General features: G+C 38.4%; 2 protein-coding genes across 10 annotated transcripts in view; both read left to right on the forward strand.

Annotated features, from left to right (window-relative positions):
- Positions 1 to 230: 230 nt before the first annotated feature.
- LOC117310650 (sodium-dependent organic anion transporter-like) lies at positions 231 to 13,474 on the forward strand. Its single transcript, XM_033850354.1, is given in 5 exon segments — positions 231 to 468; positions 471 to 585; positions 10,016 to 10,134; positions 11,917 to 12,005; positions 13,445 to 13,474. Coding segments are annotated over 5 exon segments (591 nt in total).
- Positions 13,475 to 17,987: 4,513 nt separating this feature from the next.
- Positions 17,988 to 23,455, forward strand: part of LOC117310589 (lysine-specific demethylase 5D-like) — a 43,884-nt gene continuing 38,416 nt past the window's right edge. For 5 of the 9 annotated variants that reach the window (XM_033850293.1, XM_033850298.2, XM_033850297.1 and 2 more), the window contains exons 1-6: positions 17,989 to 18,192; positions 18,319 to 18,487; positions 19,649 to 19,726; positions 20,735 to 20,857; positions 21,305 to 21,475; positions 22,297 to 22,431. In XM_033850293.1, the coding sequence (XP_033706184.1) occupies positions 18,338 to 18,487; positions 19,649 to 19,726; positions 20,735 to 20,857; positions 21,305 to 21,475; positions 22,297 to 22,431 (657 nt within the window). In that variant the 5' untranslated portion in view covers positions 17,989 to 18,192; positions 18,319 to 18,337. Of the gene's footprint in view, positions 18,201 to 18,318; positions 18,488 to 19,648; positions 19,727 to 20,734; positions 20,858 to 21,304; positions 21,476 to 22,296; positions 22,432 to 23,455 lie in introns of all 9 variants that reach the window. The other 4 variants (XM_033850295.2, XM_033850301.2, XM_033850294.1 and 1 more) reach the window with 3 other exon arrangements.

Genomic DNA, 23,455 nt, shown 5'->3' on the forward strand with positions numbered 1-23,455 from the left:
AGCCTTACTTATCACAGTTTATTATATGTTTCATGCCCATGGTAATTACTTTTATAATGCCACTCATGAATAAATTGATCAGATTAGGGTGAATCACCTGACTGGCCAACAGCTATTGGAATGATCCTCCATGTGTGACCTGGTGGAAGTATTACAAAATGTGGCAGGATAGACCTGCCCAGCATCGCAGCAGTTGTTCATTTGTAATGCTGCCTTAAGGAGATAAGAAGATGAGAGCAAATTTTTCCAGCAGCTCAGCCTGCCTTGCCAATAGTTTGGAGGAGGAGTTGCCAGTGGGGCTGGAGACCTATGGGAACCTGGAACTTGTTTTCACAGTGGTGTCAGCCGTGATGATCGGCCTGCCCATGTTCTCCTTGGGATGCTCTGTGGAGATCCAGAGGCTCTGGTCACACATCAGGGGACCCTGGGGAATTGCTGTATGACTGCTCTGCCAATTTGGGCTCATGCCTCTTGCTTCTCTCTTAAGCCAGTCCAAGCTATGGTTATCCTCATCGTGGGGTGCTACCCAGGGGGAACCACCTCGAACATTTTCACCTACTGGGTTGATGGAGATATGGATCTCAGGTAAGTTACACTAGGGAAGCTCAGCTGTCTTCCCCTGATAGCACTCTGTCTGGGGTGGGGGTGGGGATGGGGGGGACTGACACCTTCACGTTAAAAACTTTGCCAATCTAGGTAGAGATTCCAGTGAGAAACATGTTACAGAGACTTGTTCAGTCCTAGAAGGACTTTCCTTTTCTGAGCTTAGAATTTACTTTGCTGTGATTGTCCTCTGTTTTACTGGCAACCGCTTTTCTGAATAGAGGGGTTTGGTTAATATGCAATAATGAAGGCAGGTCTCCTTCCTCACCCAGTGGCCCTTCCTAGGCATGAACTCATTCTCATTCACACTGATGACTTTAGCAACAGTCCTGGTTGCACAGTCTCCCAGGGCAGAATCCCAGGAAGCTAAGGATACTTGTTGGTAGCTATTGTAGTAGTGGTGGTGGCAGTGGCATAACCAGAATGAGGGCCTCATGGCTCAAATCAGCAAGTGATGCCTGAACACCTACTTTATGAGATAAGTATTTTGGGGAACTGGATAAGGGAGTGGATAGTGGTATGTGATAGATGCATCCTGTTTTGAGTGGCCTATTGAGTTGACTTGGAGAGCAACATAAAGACTTATGACTAAAACTGTTCTTTCTTGTTGCTTTGCAGATGTTTAACATTCATTACTAGAATCTCCCTCCTTTCAGTTAAGCCAGTGACCTTATTTCCAATTATGGTGTAGATAAATACGCCTGGGAAAGATTAAGCTTTATCATTCATTTACATTTTAATGAGATTGAATTAATCACATGTATTTTGCAGTGCTTGTTTTGATGGGGAAAAAAGGGCATTTGAATAAAGAATAGAGGAGTCACAATTGGAGAAAATGACAGTGGTCTTTCTAGAATCTTTGCTTACTTCCAAAAAACCTCTTTCACATTTTGCCCAGGGAAAGAACTACTTACAAATTTTAATCTTTGTTTGATGTGTATGTCATTTGGTTGAGATTTATTATACAGTGAATGAATGAATCAGAGGTGCTGACTGTGCTGGGAGTTGATGTTACTGAGTCAGCTGCAGATATGGGTTTCTAGTTTCCTGCATGTGCTGCATGTTCAGCATATGGAACTTATTTCACCTATTAATTTTAATGAGTTCATGCCAAGCAGGCCAATAATTAATTTTCATATGGCATATGTTTTTAGTTACCCACTTATCAAAGATTTGAAATGAATCACTTGCATTGCTAATTTAAAAAACCTCCTTAATGTGCACTAATTCAAATTCAGTAAAGTTGACCATTAATATAATAATTAGGAAATGACAAATATTCTTTACACAAAGTCCACATAACAGTGATAAATTCCAGGGCCTGAAAGTTTTGGGAAAGAAGAAGGAAAGACATTTATTAAGTATCCTGATAGTCAGGAGGTTTATGCTTTCATGTATTTTCTTTCTCTCCTTTCTTGACTCTCAAAATAACCTTGTAAATGACCTTTTATTATTCTGAATTTTACAGCTGAGAAAATTGTGTGTCAGATCGGTTAAGTATGGTGCCAAATCCTACAAATGAGTATGGCAGAACTCAGATTTAAAGGCACATCTGTTTCTCATCAGTCAGCAATTTAGGGACTTTCTTCAATGCCATTTATTAACACAACTAGATCTTCTGAGTAGGAACATAAATCTTTAAACAGTGTTCTCAAACACTTCTGTTCTAGAAAAGAGAACATTTATTACCTACATCTCTTATTAGCCAAAATTATAATAAAAACACCAATTAATAGGAAGTCTATAAAAGATAAATCTCATTTTACTTCCCTTAATTAGCTTTTAACTTTGGTCAAATTATTTAACCTATATGCCTTATTAGTAAAACAGGGTTAAAATTACCTGTTCCTCACAAGGATGTATTTTAAGGGGGAAAGATATATGCAGGATGCCAGGCACAGAGTAGGTATGTAGTAAATATTAGCTACTTTCCCATTTTTCTTAAAATTTTGATTTTGAGTCTCACAAACAAAAACAAGCATAAAATTTAAATTTTAAGAAATGAAATTTTAAAATGGGGACTAAATATTAGATTTTCAAAAGCTTATAGATACAAGAGTAATATATCTTAATTCTCAGTAAAAATTGCAAATAGGAAATTCAGTACTATCGAGTGAAACAATATCCAAGTTCATTATGTTTTTCTGACTTAATTACCAGCAAAGAAAACTTTTAAGCAAAACTCAATAGACAGTCATTGACAAAAATTCTATTTTTCATACCAGAAAAAATCCAAGAGCATTTAGTAAAACGTCTTCATTTTACAAATGGGGAAATTTAGATTTAGCGCTCTTGAGATGAGCACTAAATCTAAGTGTGTTTCTCATGCCTTAACTCCGTGCTTCATTCAATCTACTTGCAGTTCTCCATGTGTTCACACCAACCAAGGTGTTTCAGAATGAACATGTGTGAACCAGTTTCTGCATTCTGAGTATCTGATGCTGACACCAGTCATCCTCCCAGTCACCTGGGCTCATCATCTTAGCAGTCCTGCACCCCCACCCCCTGATTCCCTTCATGCTTCACTTTCTTTAGTTAGTTCTCTGGCTAGTATGTAGCCCACCCTCTTGATGTCACCCATAGCTATTGCTTCCTATCTGTCCACTGCCATCACCTCAGGTCAGACACCACAATTTCTTTCTTGGTCAATTGAAGTATCTTCACAATGTTCTCTTCTACCTTCAATCTCTGCTTCATGGTTTTGTAGTAAGTGGGTAAGGCAGGCTCTGGGGTCAGGCTGCCTGTCTTTATATCCTGACTTGGGACCTCTTTTCTGTAACTGCAAATCATAGTACTTCCTGTATGGTGTTGTGAGGTGAAAAGGAACATTAGTATATGTGTGAAGGCTTCTCAACACCTGCTAAATTGGGTAGAACCTAAGCTGGGTCTAACAAACTCCTGCAAGTTTATTTACCATTAAGCCCTTAAGTACAACTGGTCTTTTGTCAAAATGAGCTATTAACTGCTCTTTTTTTTTTAATAGATTTTAGTTTTATTTATTTTGGCTGCGCTGGGTCTTAGTTGTGGCGTGGGATCTTTGTTACGGCATGTGTGTGGGATCTAGTTCCCTGACCAAGGATTGAACCCAGGCTCCCTGCATTGGGAGTGCAGAGTCTTACCCACTGGACCACCAGGTAAGTCCCTATTAACTGTTTTTAAACATACCCAGCACTTTTCCAACTTTCTTTTGCTCATTGTCCTCACAGCCTGCAATGACAACTGGCCTGATCTGTCTCCTCCAATCATCCTTCAATATAACTGTTCTGGAAAGCAGTTGGCCCACATGTATGAAGAGCCTTAAAATTATCCTGCCCATGGACTGAGCTCTGCTCATCTTTGCAGGGCTCTGTTACATGTCCAGGACTGGCTAAATGTAGACTGATCTCAGATGGCCTCAGCTGGGACAACTGGGCTCTCCTCCATGTGTTCTCTCATTCTCTAGCAGGCTAGCCTAGACCTAACCAAATGACAGTGTCTGGAAAGCTTATAAGGTCTCTTGAGGCCTGAGCTTGAAAGCATTTCATCATAACTTCCACTACATTGCAGTGGCTAACGCAGATTGCAAGGCCAGCCGAGTTACAAGGACTGGAGAAGTAGATTCTGCCTCTCAATGGAATGAACTGCAAAGTCATAATGCAGAGGGCATGGAAAAGTGGGGGTAAAGGAACTGGGGACATTTTTTGCAATGTACTGTACTAAGGATGGACAGAATTCTTGCCTTGGACAGTAGGACATGAAAACTGAGATCTGGCAGTACAGTGTCATAGTTAAGTGCACCAGAAAGTAGATCCATCACTTACTAACTGGGTCATCTCAGTAGGTTATGTAAATTCTCTATGCTTTAGTTTCCTCACTACTAAAATAGGGAGAAACATAAATGGGTTGTTGTAAGGACTGAATTAGTTAATATATATAAAGTGCTTAGAGTCTTACTGGTACAAAATTCTCTATGAGTTATTATTATAAGGGTCAGGCAAAAGAGCACTGTATCAGGGGTCTGTGTTTTAGTCTCTGCTCAAGGAGCCATGTGCCTTTGAGCAATTTACCTTTCTGGACCTGTGTTCTCATTTGTAAAATCATTGGGTTAGACTTTCTGAGGTCCCTTTTTCTTTTTCTTTTCTTTTCCATTATGGTTTATTACAGGATATTGAATATAGTTCCCTATGCCATACAGTAGGACCTTATTGTTTATCCATTCTACATATAATAGTTTGCATCTACTAATCCCAAACTCCCAATCCATCCTCCCCTGCCCACTTGCCCCTTGGCAATCACAAGTCTGTTCTCTATGTCTGTGAGTCCGTTTCTGTTTCGTAGATAAGTTCATTTGTGTCATATGAGGTCCTTTTTTATATTGTGATAAAATATACATAACATAGCATTTACCATTTTAACATTTTTAAATGTACAGTTCAGTGGCATTAAATACATTCACATTGCTGTACAATCATTACGACCATCCATCTCTAGAACTTTTTCATCTTTCCAAATTGAAACTCTGTATCCATTAAACAATAATTTCTCCTTCTCTTCAGGCCCTGGCAACAGCTATTCTACTTTCTATTTCTATGAATTTGACTGCTTTAGATATCTCATATTAGTGAAATCATAAAACACTTGCCCTTTTGTGTCTGGCTTATTTCACTTAGCATAATGTCTTCAAAGTGCACCTATATTGTAGATTGTGTCAGAATTTCCTTTCTTTTTAAGGCTGAATAATAATCCATTGTATGTATATAAGACATTTTGTTTATCCATTCATCCATTGATGGACACTTGGGTTGTTTCTACATTTTGGCTACTGTAAGTAATGCTGCCATGAATACGGGTGTGCAAATGTCAGTTGGAGTCATTGCTATCAGTTCTTTTGGGTATAAACCAGAAATGGATCTGAGGCTCTTTTAAGTATTTTGTGACAATAGGAAAAGAAAAGCAAATTATAAAATCTAAGCACCCCCCCTCCCACCCCAGTTTTTAGTGTTTCTTCTGAAACTATTCAACAGAGATGCCTCTCCTCTGTCCTATAGCACTAAATATGCAATGCTTTCTTGTCATCTATCGGAGGACACTGTAGTAGTTGGGCTACTTTCAGCCTCACTAGGTCTCTGAGCTCCTCCAGGGCTTGTTCCTCTGCATACTTAGTGCTAGCCTGGTGGTGACAGGTGCTTGATAGACAAGAGTGAATGACTGAAGGAAATTTTCTGATTGCCTGTGTGTTACGAAAGCTTCTTTTGAAATGCAATCAGTTTATTGGCACAACTCAGGATAGCTTGCACTGTCCTTAGTTTGATAACTTTTTTTTTCTTTTCTGGCCATACTGTGTGGCTTGCAGGATCTCAGTTCCCCAACCAGGGATTAAACTCTGGCCCCAACATTGAAAGCCTGGAATCCTAACACTAGGCCACCAGGGAACTCTAGTTTGATAACTTTTGATATGTGAGGTCTATTCATCCCTGAGGACATATTTGTGTCCTCTACAGCAGAGAAAGACCACTGGTAGTGGTAGAGCCTGAGGGATTCAGTGGCCAATTTTGACTTTTGAACTTTAAAGGAGCTCCTGATCCTCAGCAGAAACCCTGAAAATAGGACTTCAGATTCTTCAGGTCTGTCTGACAGGGCCTGGTGGAGAACTGAAGATCATCTTGTGAGACAGAACTTAGATTGAATCCATGTGACTTAGTGTGTTTCTATAATGCTATGCACCTTGTCTATAAAATGAAAATAATACTCACCCATAGGGTTGTCTTTTAGATGAAAAGAGAAAGTGTATGTAATGAGGTCTGATACTTAGCAGGTGGTACTCAATAAATGCTGGTTACTGTTCTTGAGATGGAGCAGACAGCAGTAACATGTATATTTGGGGGTTGAAAACCTGGCCTTTAATTCTTCTGTAGGACCAAGTCTGTTGATCTGATCTTATAGCATATTCCATGTCCATCTGACTAGCTAGGTAATTTTAAAGATTTTTTTCAGTGGGGAAGCAAGTGTGTACTTTCGTAATTTTGAGTGTCAGAGTTCCTGAGTTTATTGGTTTCAAACTAAAATAACATGTGTATAATTTAAATCCCAACTGCAAAATGGTATACTCATCAATACTACATTTTGATATAATGCATATATGTATAATTTTCATGTTTTAAAGGAGGTTCAGGATTTCTACGTTTTTGCACACTTGCTGAATCTGTCTCATTATTCTCTGTAGTAGTTTGCAGATAGTTATGCCATTCTTCTAAGTGCAGGTGGAATCTTGTTATATTGAAGTTAGATTTTGCCAACAATTTTCCTATATGTGAACAGCCAAGAGACTCAGTTGACCACATCCTCTGTTTATGTTACATTGGAATTTCATGGCATTAAAACAAAAGGTGTGACTATCCAATGTACTCTGGCACATTCACTGTTTGCTTTTCCAGCTTTGGTGGTATTTATAACTGTCAGCAGAGCACCAGGGTCATCTGTTGCCTTCCTTGACCATTACTGTGAACGTTATGGGTAGTTGTATAAAGGATGGAAGTAGTAACCTGTGTAATCAAGGATATAGAATCAGTCTGATATAATCTTACACTTTGCTTCTCACAGTCATGAATCTTACCTTTCTGGTGTTTGAGCCAAAGCCATACAGGAGGAAAATGCTCTGCTAGTTCAACAGAAGTTCAAGATCAAAGTGACATAATATGGAATTCCTTTCAGGATGTGGTGATATGAAGAGCCAGGAATGTAGCACTATCATAGACTAGGAAGTTGGAGAAGCATTCCAAACACACTCTTCATAGATACAGAGGTTTGAGAGCTGTGGCAAGCTGCTTTTCTTCCTTCACCTGCTCTCTAGTTAGGAGGAGATAAGATAAGATAACATAATTTTAAATCTCATATGGAGTAAAATATTTGCAAGAACTGCTCAGAAAAGCTTGAAAAGAAAGACTTACGTGGAAGTGTCTGCTCTATCGTATACCAAAATACACTATGAAAACACCATAATTAAAAGTCTGGTATTTGCTTAGGAAAAAATGACATTTTGAACATACTTGAACATATATTTAATGTATAATGAAGCTGGAACTTCAGTTTAGTGGAAAAGTGTTTATCTGGAAAATTTAACACACTTGCCTCACAATATAGAAGACAATAGATCAGTTTCATACCTTACACAATATAACATATAGATTTTAGATTGGTTAAAGATATAAATGTAAAATATAAACCTATGAAAATGTAAAAAGTGGTGGCAATATTTGAATAACCTCAGGAGAGGGGGGAATGTTTAACAAGACAAGGAACTCAGAAGCCAGGAAAAAAAAAATTGACAGATGGACAGATTTGACTAGCTCAGAGTTATTTACCATGACAAAAGTCATAAGCATAATAAAAATATAAAATAAGCTTGGCAAAAATATTTGTATTACATTTGATTACATGTACCCTAATTTTAAAGCAGCTCCTACAAGTTGAGAAAATAATCAGACAAGCAAGGCTGTTGAGAGGGGGTATACAAGAGGTAATAAACTTGACGGAAAGCACAACCTTGTAGAGAGTCAGGTGTATAACAAAAGAAGAGTGAGATGCAGTTTTCAGTGTTCTCATGAGAGTTAAAAGGGATCGATGGCCTCCAGTGTAGGCAAGATTGTGAAATGCAACAAGCTTTTTTTGAAAGTAATCAGTAGTACCTATTAAAATAAAAACATAGACTTTTGACACAGTGATTCCACTTTGGAGAATCTATTCTACAGAAAGAAAAGAATTATTTAAAGTGAAATATATGTAAGAATGTTTATTATAACATTGTTTATAATGGAAGAAAACTCAAGTTTTTCATCATTAATGGAGTGATTAAAGAAATTACGGCATATTTATATTGTACTTGCAGTTCTTTAAAAAATATAAATTTGTTATATCTTTTGTCCTGAAAAATGCCTATGATATTAAGTGGAGAATAAAACAAAAGCAGCAAAGCTGCAGAGTAAGTTGTATCCTTTGATTTTTTAAAAAGAAAGCAACAAAGAATAAACCTCTATTCCCTGAACAAGCAGCTATGAAACAGGATTGTTCAAATGAAAACAAAGAGGAAAAGAGATATATACAAATACTTGTGAATTACCTAAGTCTGGTTTTCTGAAGGGGGTCACCAATTAGTTAAATATTTGACAGTGCATCTTTGGGCTAGATTCCCAGATGGGCAATTGTTGGGCCAAAGAATTAACACATATGTAATTTTGCTAGATATTACAAAACTCCCTCCAGGGCTTGTGCCATTTTGCATTTTCACCAGCAATGACTGAGAGTACAGAAGGAGTATTTTCAATATCATTGAAGTATAATGGTTACTGCTTTGCTGGGAGTATAAACATTGTTCTGATAGAAAATGTCAAAGTTATCACAGACAGATTATTTTATAGCCAGGGTAATTAGATGGAAACATTGGTGATTCATATTATGAGGAAGAATGATGGATGACTTGCAGGCCTGATCAAGTGCTGGAGGACATTTGCTGTCTCTGGAAGAGACCTTAGTCCTACGAAGGATCTCCTTCCCCTCCTTGGTGGGCTGGGAGGTAGTGAGCCTCAGTCTCTCGGCCATTTGCACCATAAACACAGGTTGGGCATATACCATGTGCAAGGCAGTCTGTTGTGAGAACTTAAACAATGAATATTAAAACAATCCCAGACTCTTGAAGCCTAGTGTTGAAGGGAACAAACTCTTGCTTTACCACTGGGTTGTGTTGCATGATGTTCCCCGTGCCTTGCCTCATCTGTAGAGCAGCATTAATCGTATCTATAAACAGTTTGTATGTGCTTAAACAGATTGTGTAATTTTCTCAGTGATTTAAAGATAAAGTATTTTGTTGGCCTGAAGAATATCTCATTTCCATTTACCTTATTTCCCTTAATTTTACTGATTGATTTTGTTGCTGGTTTTATCAGATAGGGACAAAATCCTATAAGGAAGAAAATCAATTCCTGGTTGTCAGGGACTGGGGGAAGAAGGTTATGGGGAGGTAATGCTAATGGGGCGGAGCTTCTTTTTGGGGTGATAAAAAGATTCTGGAAATAGAATAGTAGTCACATATACTAAAAGATACTTTAAAATGAATGAATTTTATTGTCTATGAATTATATATCAATAAAGGAGAACCGTATAAGGAAAAATATGAATCTTATAGTGACTAGCAGAATGTTTAGGACGAGTAAATGCTCATAAAATATGAGTTAATTGATAGATGGCAAGAACTGCAAGAAACTTTTTTCTAGGCCACAAATACAGTCATCATTTGTTGAATAATAAAACAGGAGGGAGTTTCAAGTAACTTGCCCTACATAATCTCTAAGAAGTTGTACCCCAGAAGTTGTTTTTGTAAGGACTAAATTCTTCATTTCAAACTCTCCATCTTAAGCAACTACTTTAATTTTACTTTCAGCATCAGTATGACAACCTGTTCCACAGTGGCTGCCCTGAGAATGATGCCCCTCCACCTTTATCTCTACACCTTGTCCTGGAATCTTGAGCAGAATCTCACCATTTCATATCAAAACATAGGTCTGGGGCTTCCCTGGTGGCGCAGTGGTTGAGAGCCTGCCGATGCAGGGGACGCGGGTTCATGCCCCGGTCCGGGAAGATCCCACATGCCGCGGAGTGGCTGGGCCCATGAGCCATGGTTGCTGAGCCTGCGCGTCCGGAGCCTGTGCTCCGCAATGGGAGAGGCCACAACAGTGAGAGGCCCGTGTACAGCAAAAAAAAAAAAAAAAACATAGGTCTGTATTGGGCTTGTGACATGAAATAATAATAGTAATGGAGATGGTAATAATAATAGCTGTTGTTTACTATGTGTCTCATTTATACAGGGGTTTTAATATATTATCTAATTTAATTTTCCATATAACCCTACAATATAGATTCTATTACCAGTTCCATATCCTGCATTTTCAGAATTAGGGAGGTGAAGTAACTCGACCAAGGTTGTGCAGCTGGTAAGTGCAGACTAGAATTCTGACTCGTGAATCTGACTGCGAAGTCCAAGCTCTGAACCCCTGCAAGTATTCACTTTTGAAAACAAAGCCAGAAAACTTACTTATTAAAAAAACAAATAACCCTTATATAATTCCCTAGAAAGCAATTAGACTCATCATGACCCACAGGTTAACTGAATCACAGTGCCTCTAATGAGACCTTAGTTCCCTCAGCTCCACCTTTTACATCACCTGTGAGCCTTGACTTCTTTACTGATCAACATAATGATTCCTATTGAGTATTAAAAGCATATCCACATGTCACAATCACACCCATATCTCTTTCATTATCTCCTTAAACTCTGAGAGCTCTGTGAACTTACTAGGCTTGGAAGAAAAACTTGGTGAGATGATGTCTATTCTGGTTTGATCAGAGTCTTTGGAGAATTGGTAGAAACTATGATTCGTAAACTCCAAAGTGTCAATCTGGAGTCTCAAGTAATTACTTACAGAGCTTACAACCCATGGCCCATAGTTCAGAACCATGAATAGAGCCATGTCCTGATAACAGCTGAAGCCCATTAAATTTGTAAAGTTTGAGTTAAATCTTAATTTAGAAATCATGATTTTATGTGCAACTTTTTCTTATCACTAAGTTATTACCATATTCTGTTTTAATAATATACTCTAAAAGTCACTTGTAAACAATTAAAGCCCCAAATATGAACAACTCATATGACTTTGGAGCTAGTATTGCAAGTGAGCAGGTTTGGAAAGTGGCACTGGAAAATGTCAGTGTATGGATCCTATTGGCAAGTAGACTTCTGCTCTGTTGAGCCTGTCCTTATTCTCTTATGTTAATTAAAAGATGTATTTCTCTACCTGCCTTTGAGTTACCTGGCTACGCTTGGAAATATGAGAACTTGCTTTGGTTTCTGTAGCAAATGCCATCTTTGTCTTGTAATAGATATTCTTTACTTTGCGAAGCAAATCACCCATTGGCTTCAAATAGAGAAATAATAGCTATAGTTGTAGAGTGGTAACTCCATACATAGCAACCAGAGAATTTTGCAGATATAAAAGGGTCCTCCTTTTTTCTAATCCTTACATTTTCAGTTGTGTCTAAAATTCCATGTGATTGTTGAGGGATTCTGAGAGAAATGATAGACTGTGTGTGATGGCATTCAGTGGTATCATATACCCTTCAAAGATTGTCTTATAAAGATTTAAAAAATTTATTTTGGAGGTGGATGCAGAAATAAAATGCATCTTTAATTAAAGCTTTTATCTAATTGAAATAGACATAAGTTGTTGAGGGCTGGGCAGTCAGGGTGAGAGGGGATACCATCTGACAGATTTTTCTTCTCTTCAGGAGTTACCCTTGTGTGCCTGACCATTCCTGTGGCCCTCGGTGTCTATGGGAATTATAGGTGGCCAAAACAATCCAAAATTATTCTTAAGGTAAGCAACTCCATGGGACAGTTAGCACATTTCAGAATCAGAGACTTGACAAATAGATGTAGGCAATGACCAGAACAAATGGGCCAATCAAATACAACCCCACACCTAGCACTGTTTTCTTTACATGTCCTGCATTTTTGGATCCAACCACCATATTTCCTCCACACTAAGCCTTGCTCCATTCCCATGGGACCCTACACTGAGGCTTATGACACCCTGCAAACCGTGGAACTCATGCTTTAGTGACAGAAAACCTTAGGCCTGCGTGTGGCCAGAGAGCACCAATTTGTTCACAAGGCTTCACACCGGTGCTCTCAAGTGAAGGCTGTCCAAGTCTGTATGAACTGGGACTCAGCGTTTAGGAGTGTGGCTGATTTCCTGGAACAGCAGAATGAAGGGATGTCTTTTGGAAGCACTCCTGGGGGAACCTCTAAAGATGGAGTTTGTACACACGAGCAAGGGCTGCTGACCACACGAATAATTGTCAAAATGAAATCATCCAGAACACACTAAGGAGTCTGGCCCTGGAATGATGGGAGGTGGAACACCCTACCTCCTCTTAACTTCACAGGGTTGTCTTTTATGTGCTAGAGAAACAAGCCAATGTCCGTGTTAAATAGCTTTTAAAATTATGTGGCTTGGGCTTCCCTGGTGGCGCAGTGGTTGGGGGTCCGCCTGCCGATGCAGGGCACGCAGGTTCGTACCCCGGTCCGGGAGGGTCCCATGTGCCGCGGAGCAGCTGCGCCCGTGGGCCATGGCCGCTGGGCCTGCGCATATTATGTGGCTTGAGTGGAGGCATTCTCAACAATGGTGTCCATCTCCTATAGGGTTTGTCCATTTTTCCAGTTATGCATTGTTTTAGACGATACAGACTTTTATTACATACTTTCATGAAGATTACATGCTTTCATGAAGATTTAAAAAATGTTTTTATTTCTACATTTATAAAGAAAGACATTTGGAGCTAACTGGAGGTTCAGCAAATAAATCTCAGTTTATTTTAGTTTGGGATTTATGGTTTGGTTCAGTTTAAGCTCTTGATGTTTGGCTCTACCTGACAAAACATGCCACTACATTTGCCTGCGCGAATAGATGATGCTTCCCCAGCTTGGCACAAGACTAAAAAACTCTCGCTATTCCTCCAGTGAGATGGAGAATGGGAAGAAGCGTTGACAAGCAGACAAATCAGTTGAGCACAGGCAGCTGGAGGAAGGCTTAGATGCTGTGGATTCGGATTGCTCATGGTGAGTTTACTGTTATTTCAGTAGGAGAAAATTTCCACTGTGTCAGCATGTGGTTATAATTTTGTTTACAAAACAAGAGGAGAGAGTATGATCATGGGAACCTCTTACTTTTCAAGTACTCTACCTTGCATTACTTTATAAAAAGGGCATCTAACAAAAAAATTATGATTTTGGTGTTTCCATATCCTCTACTAGGCCATCATTGTCAATGGAGAAATCAGATAAATTTTCTGTATGTCTGTAAAGAGTAAATGAAAACCATAGGCAAATTAAAAACCATTTGGCTATTCCATAGGCGCTGTGGCAGAAAATATTTAGTAATATGTATGAACAGTCTAGAGCACTTTAGTTAAAACTAGGACACTTTTATCATTATTTTGGGATGTCTTCATTTTCTATTCCTAGTCCTCTTTTAATTTTAGATCTGATTTATTTTCTGAATCAGTTGCTTTTGGTAAATTTTAAACTTTGATATCCCTTTCTTGGGAGAAAGTTAAAGGAGGATTTTTACAATCAGAGGCCTTTGTGTGTTCCAGCATCTTCCTGTTAGGCAGAGGCCCAGTCTTTCCCTATATTTGAGCAGTAAAAATGATCCCAGAACACATCTATGGTACATTGCGTTGTTTTTATTTTGTTTTGGTTCCTCATGACCATCTTCTTCCATACCCTGAATCACTTCAAATCAAGGTTGATGCTGAACTGGGTGCATAGTTTGCTGTTTACATGATGTGAATGGGAGCTTGCCAACATCCTGATTTTCTCCCAAATATTCTGGGTCTTGCTTCCTCTCTCTCTGGTTTAAAACTCAGACCACTAGGAAAATTTTTGGTTGATTTTTGTTTGTTTGTTTCTGTTAACAAAAGTAAGAGACAGTCTTCATTTGGGAGAAGATATCAGTATATTCAGTACTATCTCATTTTCCATTAATATTAGCTCAGGTTTTCTAATGAAGAATGGGTAAATTTCATTTGAAGGAGAGAAGAACAGGGAACAAAGCAGTAAGAAATTGTTGGTGTTTGAAGGAGTGGTGGGAAGAGAGTGGAGGATGGTCAGGCAGGGCAGATCTCAAACAACAGCTTACCAGCACAGGGCCTGTGAGGTTGTGTAAGAGGTGTTGGATGCTTATTATCAGATTTTTCACTTATTTCACAAATTTGTCCTATCCACGAAAAATGCCACTACCCAATCCTTCTGGCAAAATCCTCCCCTTGAAAGGAATACATTCTGATCATAAAATAAGAAGACTTAGATTTGTGCAAGTCACTTGACCATTTTGGACCTCAGTGTGGTATTGACATGAAGATATATAGAGAGACTGATGGAAAAGAATTGAGATTCTGGGGGCTTCCCTGGTGGCGCAGTTGTTGAGAGTCCGCCTGCCGATGCAGGGGACACGGGTTCGTGCCCCAGTCTGCGAAGATCCCACATGCAGCAGAGAGGCTGGGCCTGTGAGCCATGGTCGCTGGGACTGCGCCAGAGCCTGTGCTCTGCAATGGGAGAGGCCACAGCAGTGAGAGGCCCGCGTACTGCAAAGGAAAAAAAAAAAAAAGAATTGAGACTCTGGAAATAGAGCAAAATATATTTATGGACTATTGATTGTCATCAAATGTGCCAAGAAGTCAATGGAGAAATAATAATATATTATAATAATAGTAATTTTAATATAGTAATTAATACTTTGGATAAGGTTCAGGCACCTGTACTCTTCTAGGAAAATAAGTTTCACTATATTTTGTTTCATGCCTCTCAATTTATTTCAAGCATTTTTTCTTACTATAAATACAACATATGTTCACTGTAGAAATTTTTTAAAATTAGAAAATTCTGAAGAAAAAAAATTATCTGATATTTGACACAACTCTGTGAGAGTTGCACAACTCTAAGTATACTAAAACCACTAGGTTGTGTACTTTAAAAGTGGAGAATTTTATGTTTATCTCAATAAAGCTGTTGTATAAAAAACTATTTTAAAGTATCAAAACTGCTCTTCACTGATTTAGGGAGATTTTCATTGTTATATAAATGTGTGAAACTAGATTCAGCAGAGTTCTTTCATAATTACTCTGCATATACAAAAAAACTGCAGCCTGTGATCATTTCAAAATCTTTTTATATTCAGATACTGAGCCTTCATAAGGGTTGACTACCTCAGATTTGCTGCACTCATTGTGGATCACAACTTCTAGATAAGAAGTTTACAGCTATCGTGTCGAAGTGAAATTTGAAAGTAGCTCTGCTGGATTCCTATCAGAAATCCTGCAGAAAGTCAGACATCTTGGCTCTGATCTGCTATAAAAGATGTAAATTTAAGTGACCTTAATTACCCTGTCCTGTGCTCCATCCCTAAGGAATACTCTGTAGTGGGCGGTGGCTTTATTAGACTTCCTGGACCATGCTACTCTCAAAAGAACTGATGTGTTCAGATAATCTGTGTAGGGCTGTGATTCATAATTTAAACTTTGAGTTGTCTCCTGAGGTAACCACAAACTAAATTCAACCAAACTTGAGTCCAGCAAGTGGGAAAAGGGGTGGGGGAGGAAATAATCTTATTTCTTTTAGCAATTTTTTAATTTGGTAGTGCTTTTCTGTGTTCCATGTTAAGGCTTTTTTTTTTCTTTGACTTGGAATAGTTTTTGGCAGAGCATATTGCTTGGTTAAGTAACATGAAATATGCATTGGAATTATGAAATGCCTCATGAGTTTGCCAATCTCTAGAGTGGAACCAAACAGCCTTTGATGTAAAGGCTACCCAGGATTACCGAAAAGTCTTTCCATCTAATGAGACAGTCTGGTAGTTTCCTAGTTCTGTATCTTTGGTTCAGTAGAAATATTTCAAAGTGTCATGTGACCACTTGATTCAGAGTCTGGGTTTGTCCATGATAAATCCGTTTGTCAAATGTTGGAGTTGCAGACTTGCTACTGGTGAGAGTGAAGCAAATGGGTAAGCAAAACTATCCTGATGTGGGAATGTTTTCCTCTAGGAGTTCAGTCTTGATAAAAGTGTCAATACTACTCCTAGGAGGGTTACAGAATCACCTGACAGGACCTGCAAACAACATCTGGGCAATAATGTTGGCATTATTTGAGGTGACAGGGAGGATGCCTACGTTCTGATATACTTGGGTGAGTATTTGAGCCAGGCAAGGAGAGGTTGGATGATTGAGAAACAAAGCATTCTTGGTTAATATGAAGACTTCATTTGGCAACCAAAACTCTTAATAATGTCTTGGACCTTAGCCACATATTTCCCCTGAAAAGTATGCCTTTTTTTCCAGCAAAATTTTGTTGGGGTTTATGTTATTGAAGAATGAACTGATATGAATATGTGGAACTGGTATTTAATGGCATACTGTCCTAGAAATCTGAAGACCTGCAGGAGATTTAAAAATTCCAACCCTTGTTGTAACTTTTTAAAGAAGATTGTGATATTGTCAAAATACACATGAATGAAGTTTTAACATGCTGTATGATGGGTGGATAAGGCTGTCCATTGTACCATTTCTTTGTTTGAATTCTCAGGCATGGTTTGGCAGTGCAAACACTCTTGAAATTAACAAATTCAATACACAATAAATATACGCATTAAAAAATTGTGGAGAAGTAGATCTAACCATTTGAAAGACCTAATCATTTGAAAGATTAATAATACTGTGTAAACTATGGCAAATCTGATTTTATGAAACAAAAAAAAGTAAAAGTCCCACAGATAGAAACAAAATAAACATAAAAACATTTAAATATAAATAATGTTTAATCTAGCATAATAAAATAATGTTGATAACACAGATCAAGTGGATAAAGTTCTGGAAAAACATAAATGGTAAGAATAGAATTAAATAAAACAATATTCAAGTCAGACTAACAAACTTTGAATCAAAGATTTATTTCCAGTTCCCTTTAAAACGGGGCCTAACAGTTAATTTTTTAAAGCATTTTTTAAAAGAAATGGATACTTCCTAAATTTTGCAAAATGTTAAAAAATATAGCGCTAAGAAGATACCATGAAATAAATTTTACAAATGTAAAATTGACTTCAAGCTAAGTGGAGAACACCAATTATGGGAAATTTCACTCATTAACAAAGACGTAAAAAACTGTAAATAATGTTATGGACAGCAAAGTGTTAACAGCTTGTTTTAACATAAAACCTCACGAACAAATAGAATTTGTTTTGAGAAAACAGTGAAGTGTTCGACACCGCAAAATTGAGCATAGTTATTCCATCCACTGAAAGAATAACGTAGAAATAAGCGGGACAAGTTGTAGTCAGAGTGTTTTCACGGTACTTTTGTTTTTTGCTTTTTTTTTTTTTTTTTTTGCTATTAAGAATCCAATCTGCAGTTTGCATAAATGGAATAATAAACGTGCGCATGGAAAGTGGGTCGTGAGTGAAGTACTGTACATGAACGTAAATAAATTATATTCTATCATGGTTCCAGGTTTGTAAAACTCCTGCAACGGGTTCTTTTCCCATAAAGCCTGGCCTGTCACAGATAACTCGGTAAGGGTCTAGAGAAACTGCGTTTTGGCAAACGCAGGCACGTTGCTGTGGTTTACACTGGTGGAGTAACGGAGGAACATTTGGGCTGCAGGTTCAGTGCTCAGCCACACTGGTGATTCTTCAGATTTTTTTTTTCCTCGCTAATGCGCAGGCGTAACATGCGCAATGGCACATTAAAAAAAAGATCCGGTGCTTCTGGTCGTAACTCTACCCCTCTGTTCCGTTAAAGAACTACTTAATATCACGCTAGCGGCTAATTTGTGGTGATTTTACGGTGGTGAACTTGCTTCTGCAATCTCAGCTTTTACCTGGCGTTCAGAACGTCGTTCAGGTTTGTAGATAACTGCTGAAGAATCGGTGCGCGGAGTGACACGGCACGCAAAGAGACCGGAAAGGCTGGCGGTTCAAGATGGTGGTTGTTAAAACGCGTCCTTGACGATTGGTAAGCAGGTAAATGCGTTAAAATAACTCGGGAGTTTACTAGAAAATAAAGGCTGTGTGGCACTTACTTTTTATGTAGTAAGGATCCATGCGCTATTGAAAAAAACAGCAAAATCGTATTTTACAGATTAGCGTTCGGGCCCGACATGCAACCGGGGACGGACGACTTCCTAGCGCCGCCAGAGTGTCCGGTGTTCGAGCCTAGTTGGGCAGAATTTCGAGACCCCCTAGGCTACATCGCGAAAATCAGGCCCATTGCCGAGAAATCGGGTATTTGCAAGATTCGCCCACCCGCGGTAAGCCTCTAAAGCAGAATTTGGCCTGAAGGTGACTTTTGCAGTGACCGCAGGACCACTGTGCTACTTTAACAACGCCTTAGATTCGGAACCAGTTAATTGAATCCTCCAGGTAGCTCCTAGTTTCTCCCCTTGTAAATGTTTGACTAAAACGCGCTGGTGTCGGAAAACTAATATCCTATCACTAGACTTCGTGGAGTAACAAAAAATTTATGTGAATAACTAAAAAACCTGAATCGGTACCAATTCTCAACTGTGCCAGTGTTACACCCATCTCTATTATAGGGATATGTGTCTTTTATACTTTCTTTAAATGACATTTTGTTCATTCCAAGTTATTTGATATGTAATTGAACCGATGAAAAGTTGCATGAATTTGTGCCACTGAGCCTCCGTTGTTTACATTTTCTCATATGACCTGCGATGTGTATAATAAACATACCTAAAAATGGGAAGGGATATGGAACCCCTACCACCAACCGAAGTACTGTTATTTCACTTAGAGTCTTCTCTTCTGTTTTGGGATACTTAAAACTGCTAATTGAAACCGTTATTTGACTGAATTTTGAATGCAAATTGAAATGAACCTAGGCCATCAGTTTAAACAACTAATATGACATCCAGAGTAGATGTCCACTTACTGCACAGCATGCTGCTCATTAGTTACATGCTGAGCCAGACTCCCAGATTCTCTTTTTTTCTATTTCAATGGCAGTACTTTTCTCGGTATAGTAGTTATGCATTGGTTCATCTTTTCCAGACCACCAAGAGTAGGAAAAGATAATGGTCTAAGTTTGAAAATTAAACAGTTTCTTGTTCATAATAGGGTTATCCTCATTTCAGTAAGGACCTTTCTCACAGCCTTTTTGTCCTTTGTTCTTAAAGTGAGCTTTAGGCCTCATTTTGTCAGAATTTGGGACTTTTTTCTTTTGTTTCTGTTTGTTGTCTTTTTTTGGAGGAGACATACCAAGCAGACCTTTGGATTAGTAGATTTTTTTTTTCCCAGTGACCTAGTGTTAAAGATGCAACAGCTTGAGGCTTTTAGAGGCAAAAATAATAATGTCTTAAAAGTGAGGGATATTAAGATAGAAACAGGTGGTTCTAGTTCTATCTTTATCCTTTGTTATGCCATAATAACCAAGTTGTTTCTCTTTATTATAGGACTGGCAGCCTCCGTTCGCAGTAGAAGTCGACAACTTCAAATTTACTCCACGCATCCAGAGGCTAAATGAACTAGAGGTATTTTAATATTTAAGTCACCCTCTTAGAGTGGAATCTCAGCTGTAATCTTGTTTTGCTTGTAGTTTGATAACAACGCATTTAAGAGGTTAGGTTTTGAAGTAAATATATTTTGATTGTAACACCAGCTTCATTATTTCCAACAATATTGATCCTGCAAAAAGTCTTGTGCAGAATGGCAGGACATATAGAGGGTTTAAATTTAGGGAGATGAATCACATATTTTTTTCTGCCATAAATGGGCTAAAACTAGACCTATCAAGAAAAGAGATACTGTCTTTCCCATTTTTTCCCCCATACCTTTGTATTTTATTATTTTGGATTTTCCCTGATTTCTTTAACAAAAGCAAAGTACAGAGCAAAAATCTGGCCTCCTGAATTTCTACCTTAAGGCTGGTGGTGGTGTATGTATGACTGTATTTAAGAATGGGTTAGAGTAAGTAGGAGAGGAAAATCTTGTTTTTTAAAGTACTCAAGAGTGTCCATATTCGGTTTAGTATTATTTTTGGAAAGTATATGAATGGTTTGGCATTGTCTGTTAGAAGTTTTGACTGTGGTTGGTGACTAAAAGCACCAAAATGACTTAGGGTAAGAGAATGATAATTCATAAACTGGTCTCATGTCTTAAGTTTTTGACATGGAAAGGAAAACTACTTTATTCCCTTGAGTTGTGTTTCTGTAGACTCTAGATGGCTATCTGGAGGAAGATATTAGATTGAGCCTAAATACTCTTATTCAGCATTCAGTAAGCCCAAAGATAACGCTTTAAACTTAGGCACGAAGTGTTTTGACTTTGAGGCATCACTTTCTGAGTTCCTCCTCTCACGTGAAAGAATTAGTTTATTTGAGCTTTTTATGGACAACAGTGGTGTTAAAGGCAGTGAAGCCTAGATTCTAGCCTAGTAGAAAACCATAGAAAATACAGAACGATACTTGCTCATCCATTTCATACTGCACCAAAGTTCGGATAAGGAGTAAGACAAACTCATAGGGCTCTCTATTCTCTAGGCTCAGACCAGAGTGAAACTGAATTATTTGGACCAGATTGCAAAATTCTGGGAAATTCAAGGTTCTTCTTTAAAAATTCCCAATGTGGAGCGGAGGATCTTGGACCTCTACAGTCTTAGTAAGGTAAGAGTACTTCTGCTTTTAAAAGGAAAAACAAATAAAAAACCTTACTTTGGACACATCTGTTGTTGAACATTGTCTTTGGACAGGAAAGGAAAGAACACAAGAGTCCGCCAACATCTTTTCCCTCAGTGCTCCAGCAGTGATTTATTAGATTTTCATAGAAACCAGGACCTAGAGAGAGTCACTTGTATGCAGATTTTCAGTCTGATGGGACTTCCTATACCAACTAGTACTAGAGCAGGTAAACTAGGGCTCAGTCTTCAAGATGAAAACCCTAATTTAACTTTCACTTGGTTCATAGTCCTGCCAACATTGCTTGACACAATATTTGAGACCTGGAATCATTGGTACTGGGGGGCAGAGAGCACTCATTTTAAGCCTCATTGCAATTTTTTAGGTTTTTCCAGTGTGTTCACAGTTAATCTATACCCTTTCTTATCCTTTCAGATTGTGATGGAGGAAGGTGGCTATGAAGCCATCTGTAAGGACCGACGATGGGCCCGAGTTGCCCAGCGCCTCAACTACCCAGCAGGCAAAAACATTGGCTCCCTGTTACGATCTCACTATGAACGTATCATTTATCCTTATGAAATGTTTCAGTCTGGAGCTAACCTTCTGGTGAGGTCCCTTAGCTGGTTTGGAGCCTAATGTGATTTTGCTGTTTTTCCTCTTACCTTCCCTTTTCTGGTTGGGATTTCTTCTGAATAGTCAAGGTTTAGAGAGTTTTAAGCTCATTGACAAAATTAGAAATTCCAAGAATTGCCCCTGTAAAATATTTTGTAGCATGTGTGAAGAGGTTTTACACCTTCTAGGTTAGATCATGGGAAGTGGAGTGTCCTTTCCCTCTGTCTTAGGGTTTTCATGGACAAGGTCTTAAAGTAGGAGTTAGAGAAAAGCAGTTCTTATTTTAGTCATCCTCTGTGAAAAAGATAATTCTTAAGAGTTATTAAATTTTCGGAGGATAGTTCATGTAAAAAGAGTTTAGGAATAAAACCATGGTGTGACTTGGGCTTAACAAGGAGTGGCAACTGATTTAGCTGGTTATCTTAAATAATAACTTTTTAGGTTTTATTACCTCCAGAACTCTTTTTAAAACTACGTGTGTATCATGTATGTGTGCAAACATATTAAATTTAGCTTACCTGGTTTTATTAGATTTGAAGTGCATAAGGCACACAGAAAGTAAGGGGGGAAGTCCAGGTTCAAACCTTGGTCCAAGACTGTGGGCCTTCACTAGGCTCTACTGCTTATATGTATGCAAAGATGTAGAGGAATTTTCATGATGTGTTCTGTCATTCCAAAGAACAGAAGGGTAGATTTCTATAATTTACCAAGAAGTACAGCTTTTCTTGCCAGAGATTTAGGATGAGAGAATCAGTTATTTGCTGATTGTGAATATTACACATTTCCTGATACTTCACTTTTCCCTGTATCCCCAGCAGTGTAACACTCAACCATTTGACACTGAGGAGAAAGACAAGGAATACAAACCCCACAGCATTCCCCTTAGACAGTCTGTACAGCCTTCCAAGTTCAGCAGCTATAGTCGGCGGGCAAAAAGACTACAGCCTGATGTGAGTGCCTGGTTGTTTTTCCCTACAAACTGCCAAAGTTCATCTAGGACTCCCTTTTAGGGACAGTCCATTTGTATAAGACATTTTTCTTTTTTAACCTATAGCTGGTTCACGGTTGAATTAATTGAAAGTGAATGAGTTGTTTCATAGGTATGGTGTGCAGTATTTTTCTTTTGTAGTTTTCCTTTTGTACATTTTAAAAGCAAACGTGTATTCTTCTATTGTTGTCTTAAGGGTGAACTTTTGTGAATCTTGTGATGTTTTTATTAAGCATACTATATAGTTTATTTTTTAAACCATTGGTTTTCATTATGTGTTCTTTTATGAGATGGGCAGTCAGATGAGGTGACATAAGAAAGGCTCAGGAAAACAAAATATAATAGAAACATGAGTGTGGGGCAGGAGAGAAGGGTGAGCCTAAACCACAGCCTTTATTTAGGTTTCCAAGGGAAGGGCAGGTTGGGATTGGCTACTTTGAACAATTTCAGCGAGCTTTGACTTGCAGGGTGGTCCCTACTTTCCTGACACCTGACCCTGCATGATTATGGCAGAGAAATGTTGCCTCCTGGGGTGCAGGAGCCAGACACAGGACATATGGCTCTGGGCTGGTTAGTTTGCTTATCAACGTGTGCTCTCTGGTGAGTCCAATCTTGAAGAATTTGCTAGCCTGGAAGGGGCAGTCTCTCCACTGCCAGAAAACCTTTCAAGATGTCACACATCATAATGTACAGAAAATTTTAAATATGAACAGGTACAGTCTTATTATTTGGCTTAGCCTGTTTTGCTTAGCCTGTTTTGTATGTCTGCGTATATTTTCATAAAATTTTGAATGTGTCTACTTCTGAAATATCTTAGCATAAGGTTGTGTGTATCTTTAGTTATGTTGTGAATAATCTTAGTACTATTAAGTTTTAAAATACTTAACACTGTAATGTAGAATGAAGAAATGAGTAATAGTGATGTTCAGATTATTGAAATTGAAATGGATTCTGCATTAATACTTTAGTTCTTTATAGAGACAGGT

Source organism: Tursiops truncatus (assembly GCF_011762595.2).
Source record: "Tursiops truncatus isolate mTurTru1 chromosome Y unlocalized genomic scaffold, mTurTru1.mat.Y SUPER_Y_unloc_1, whole genome shotgun sequence".
Taxonomy (NCBI): domain Eukaryota; kingdom Metazoa; phylum Chordata; class Mammalia; order Artiodactyla; family Delphinidae; genus Tursiops; species Tursiops truncatus.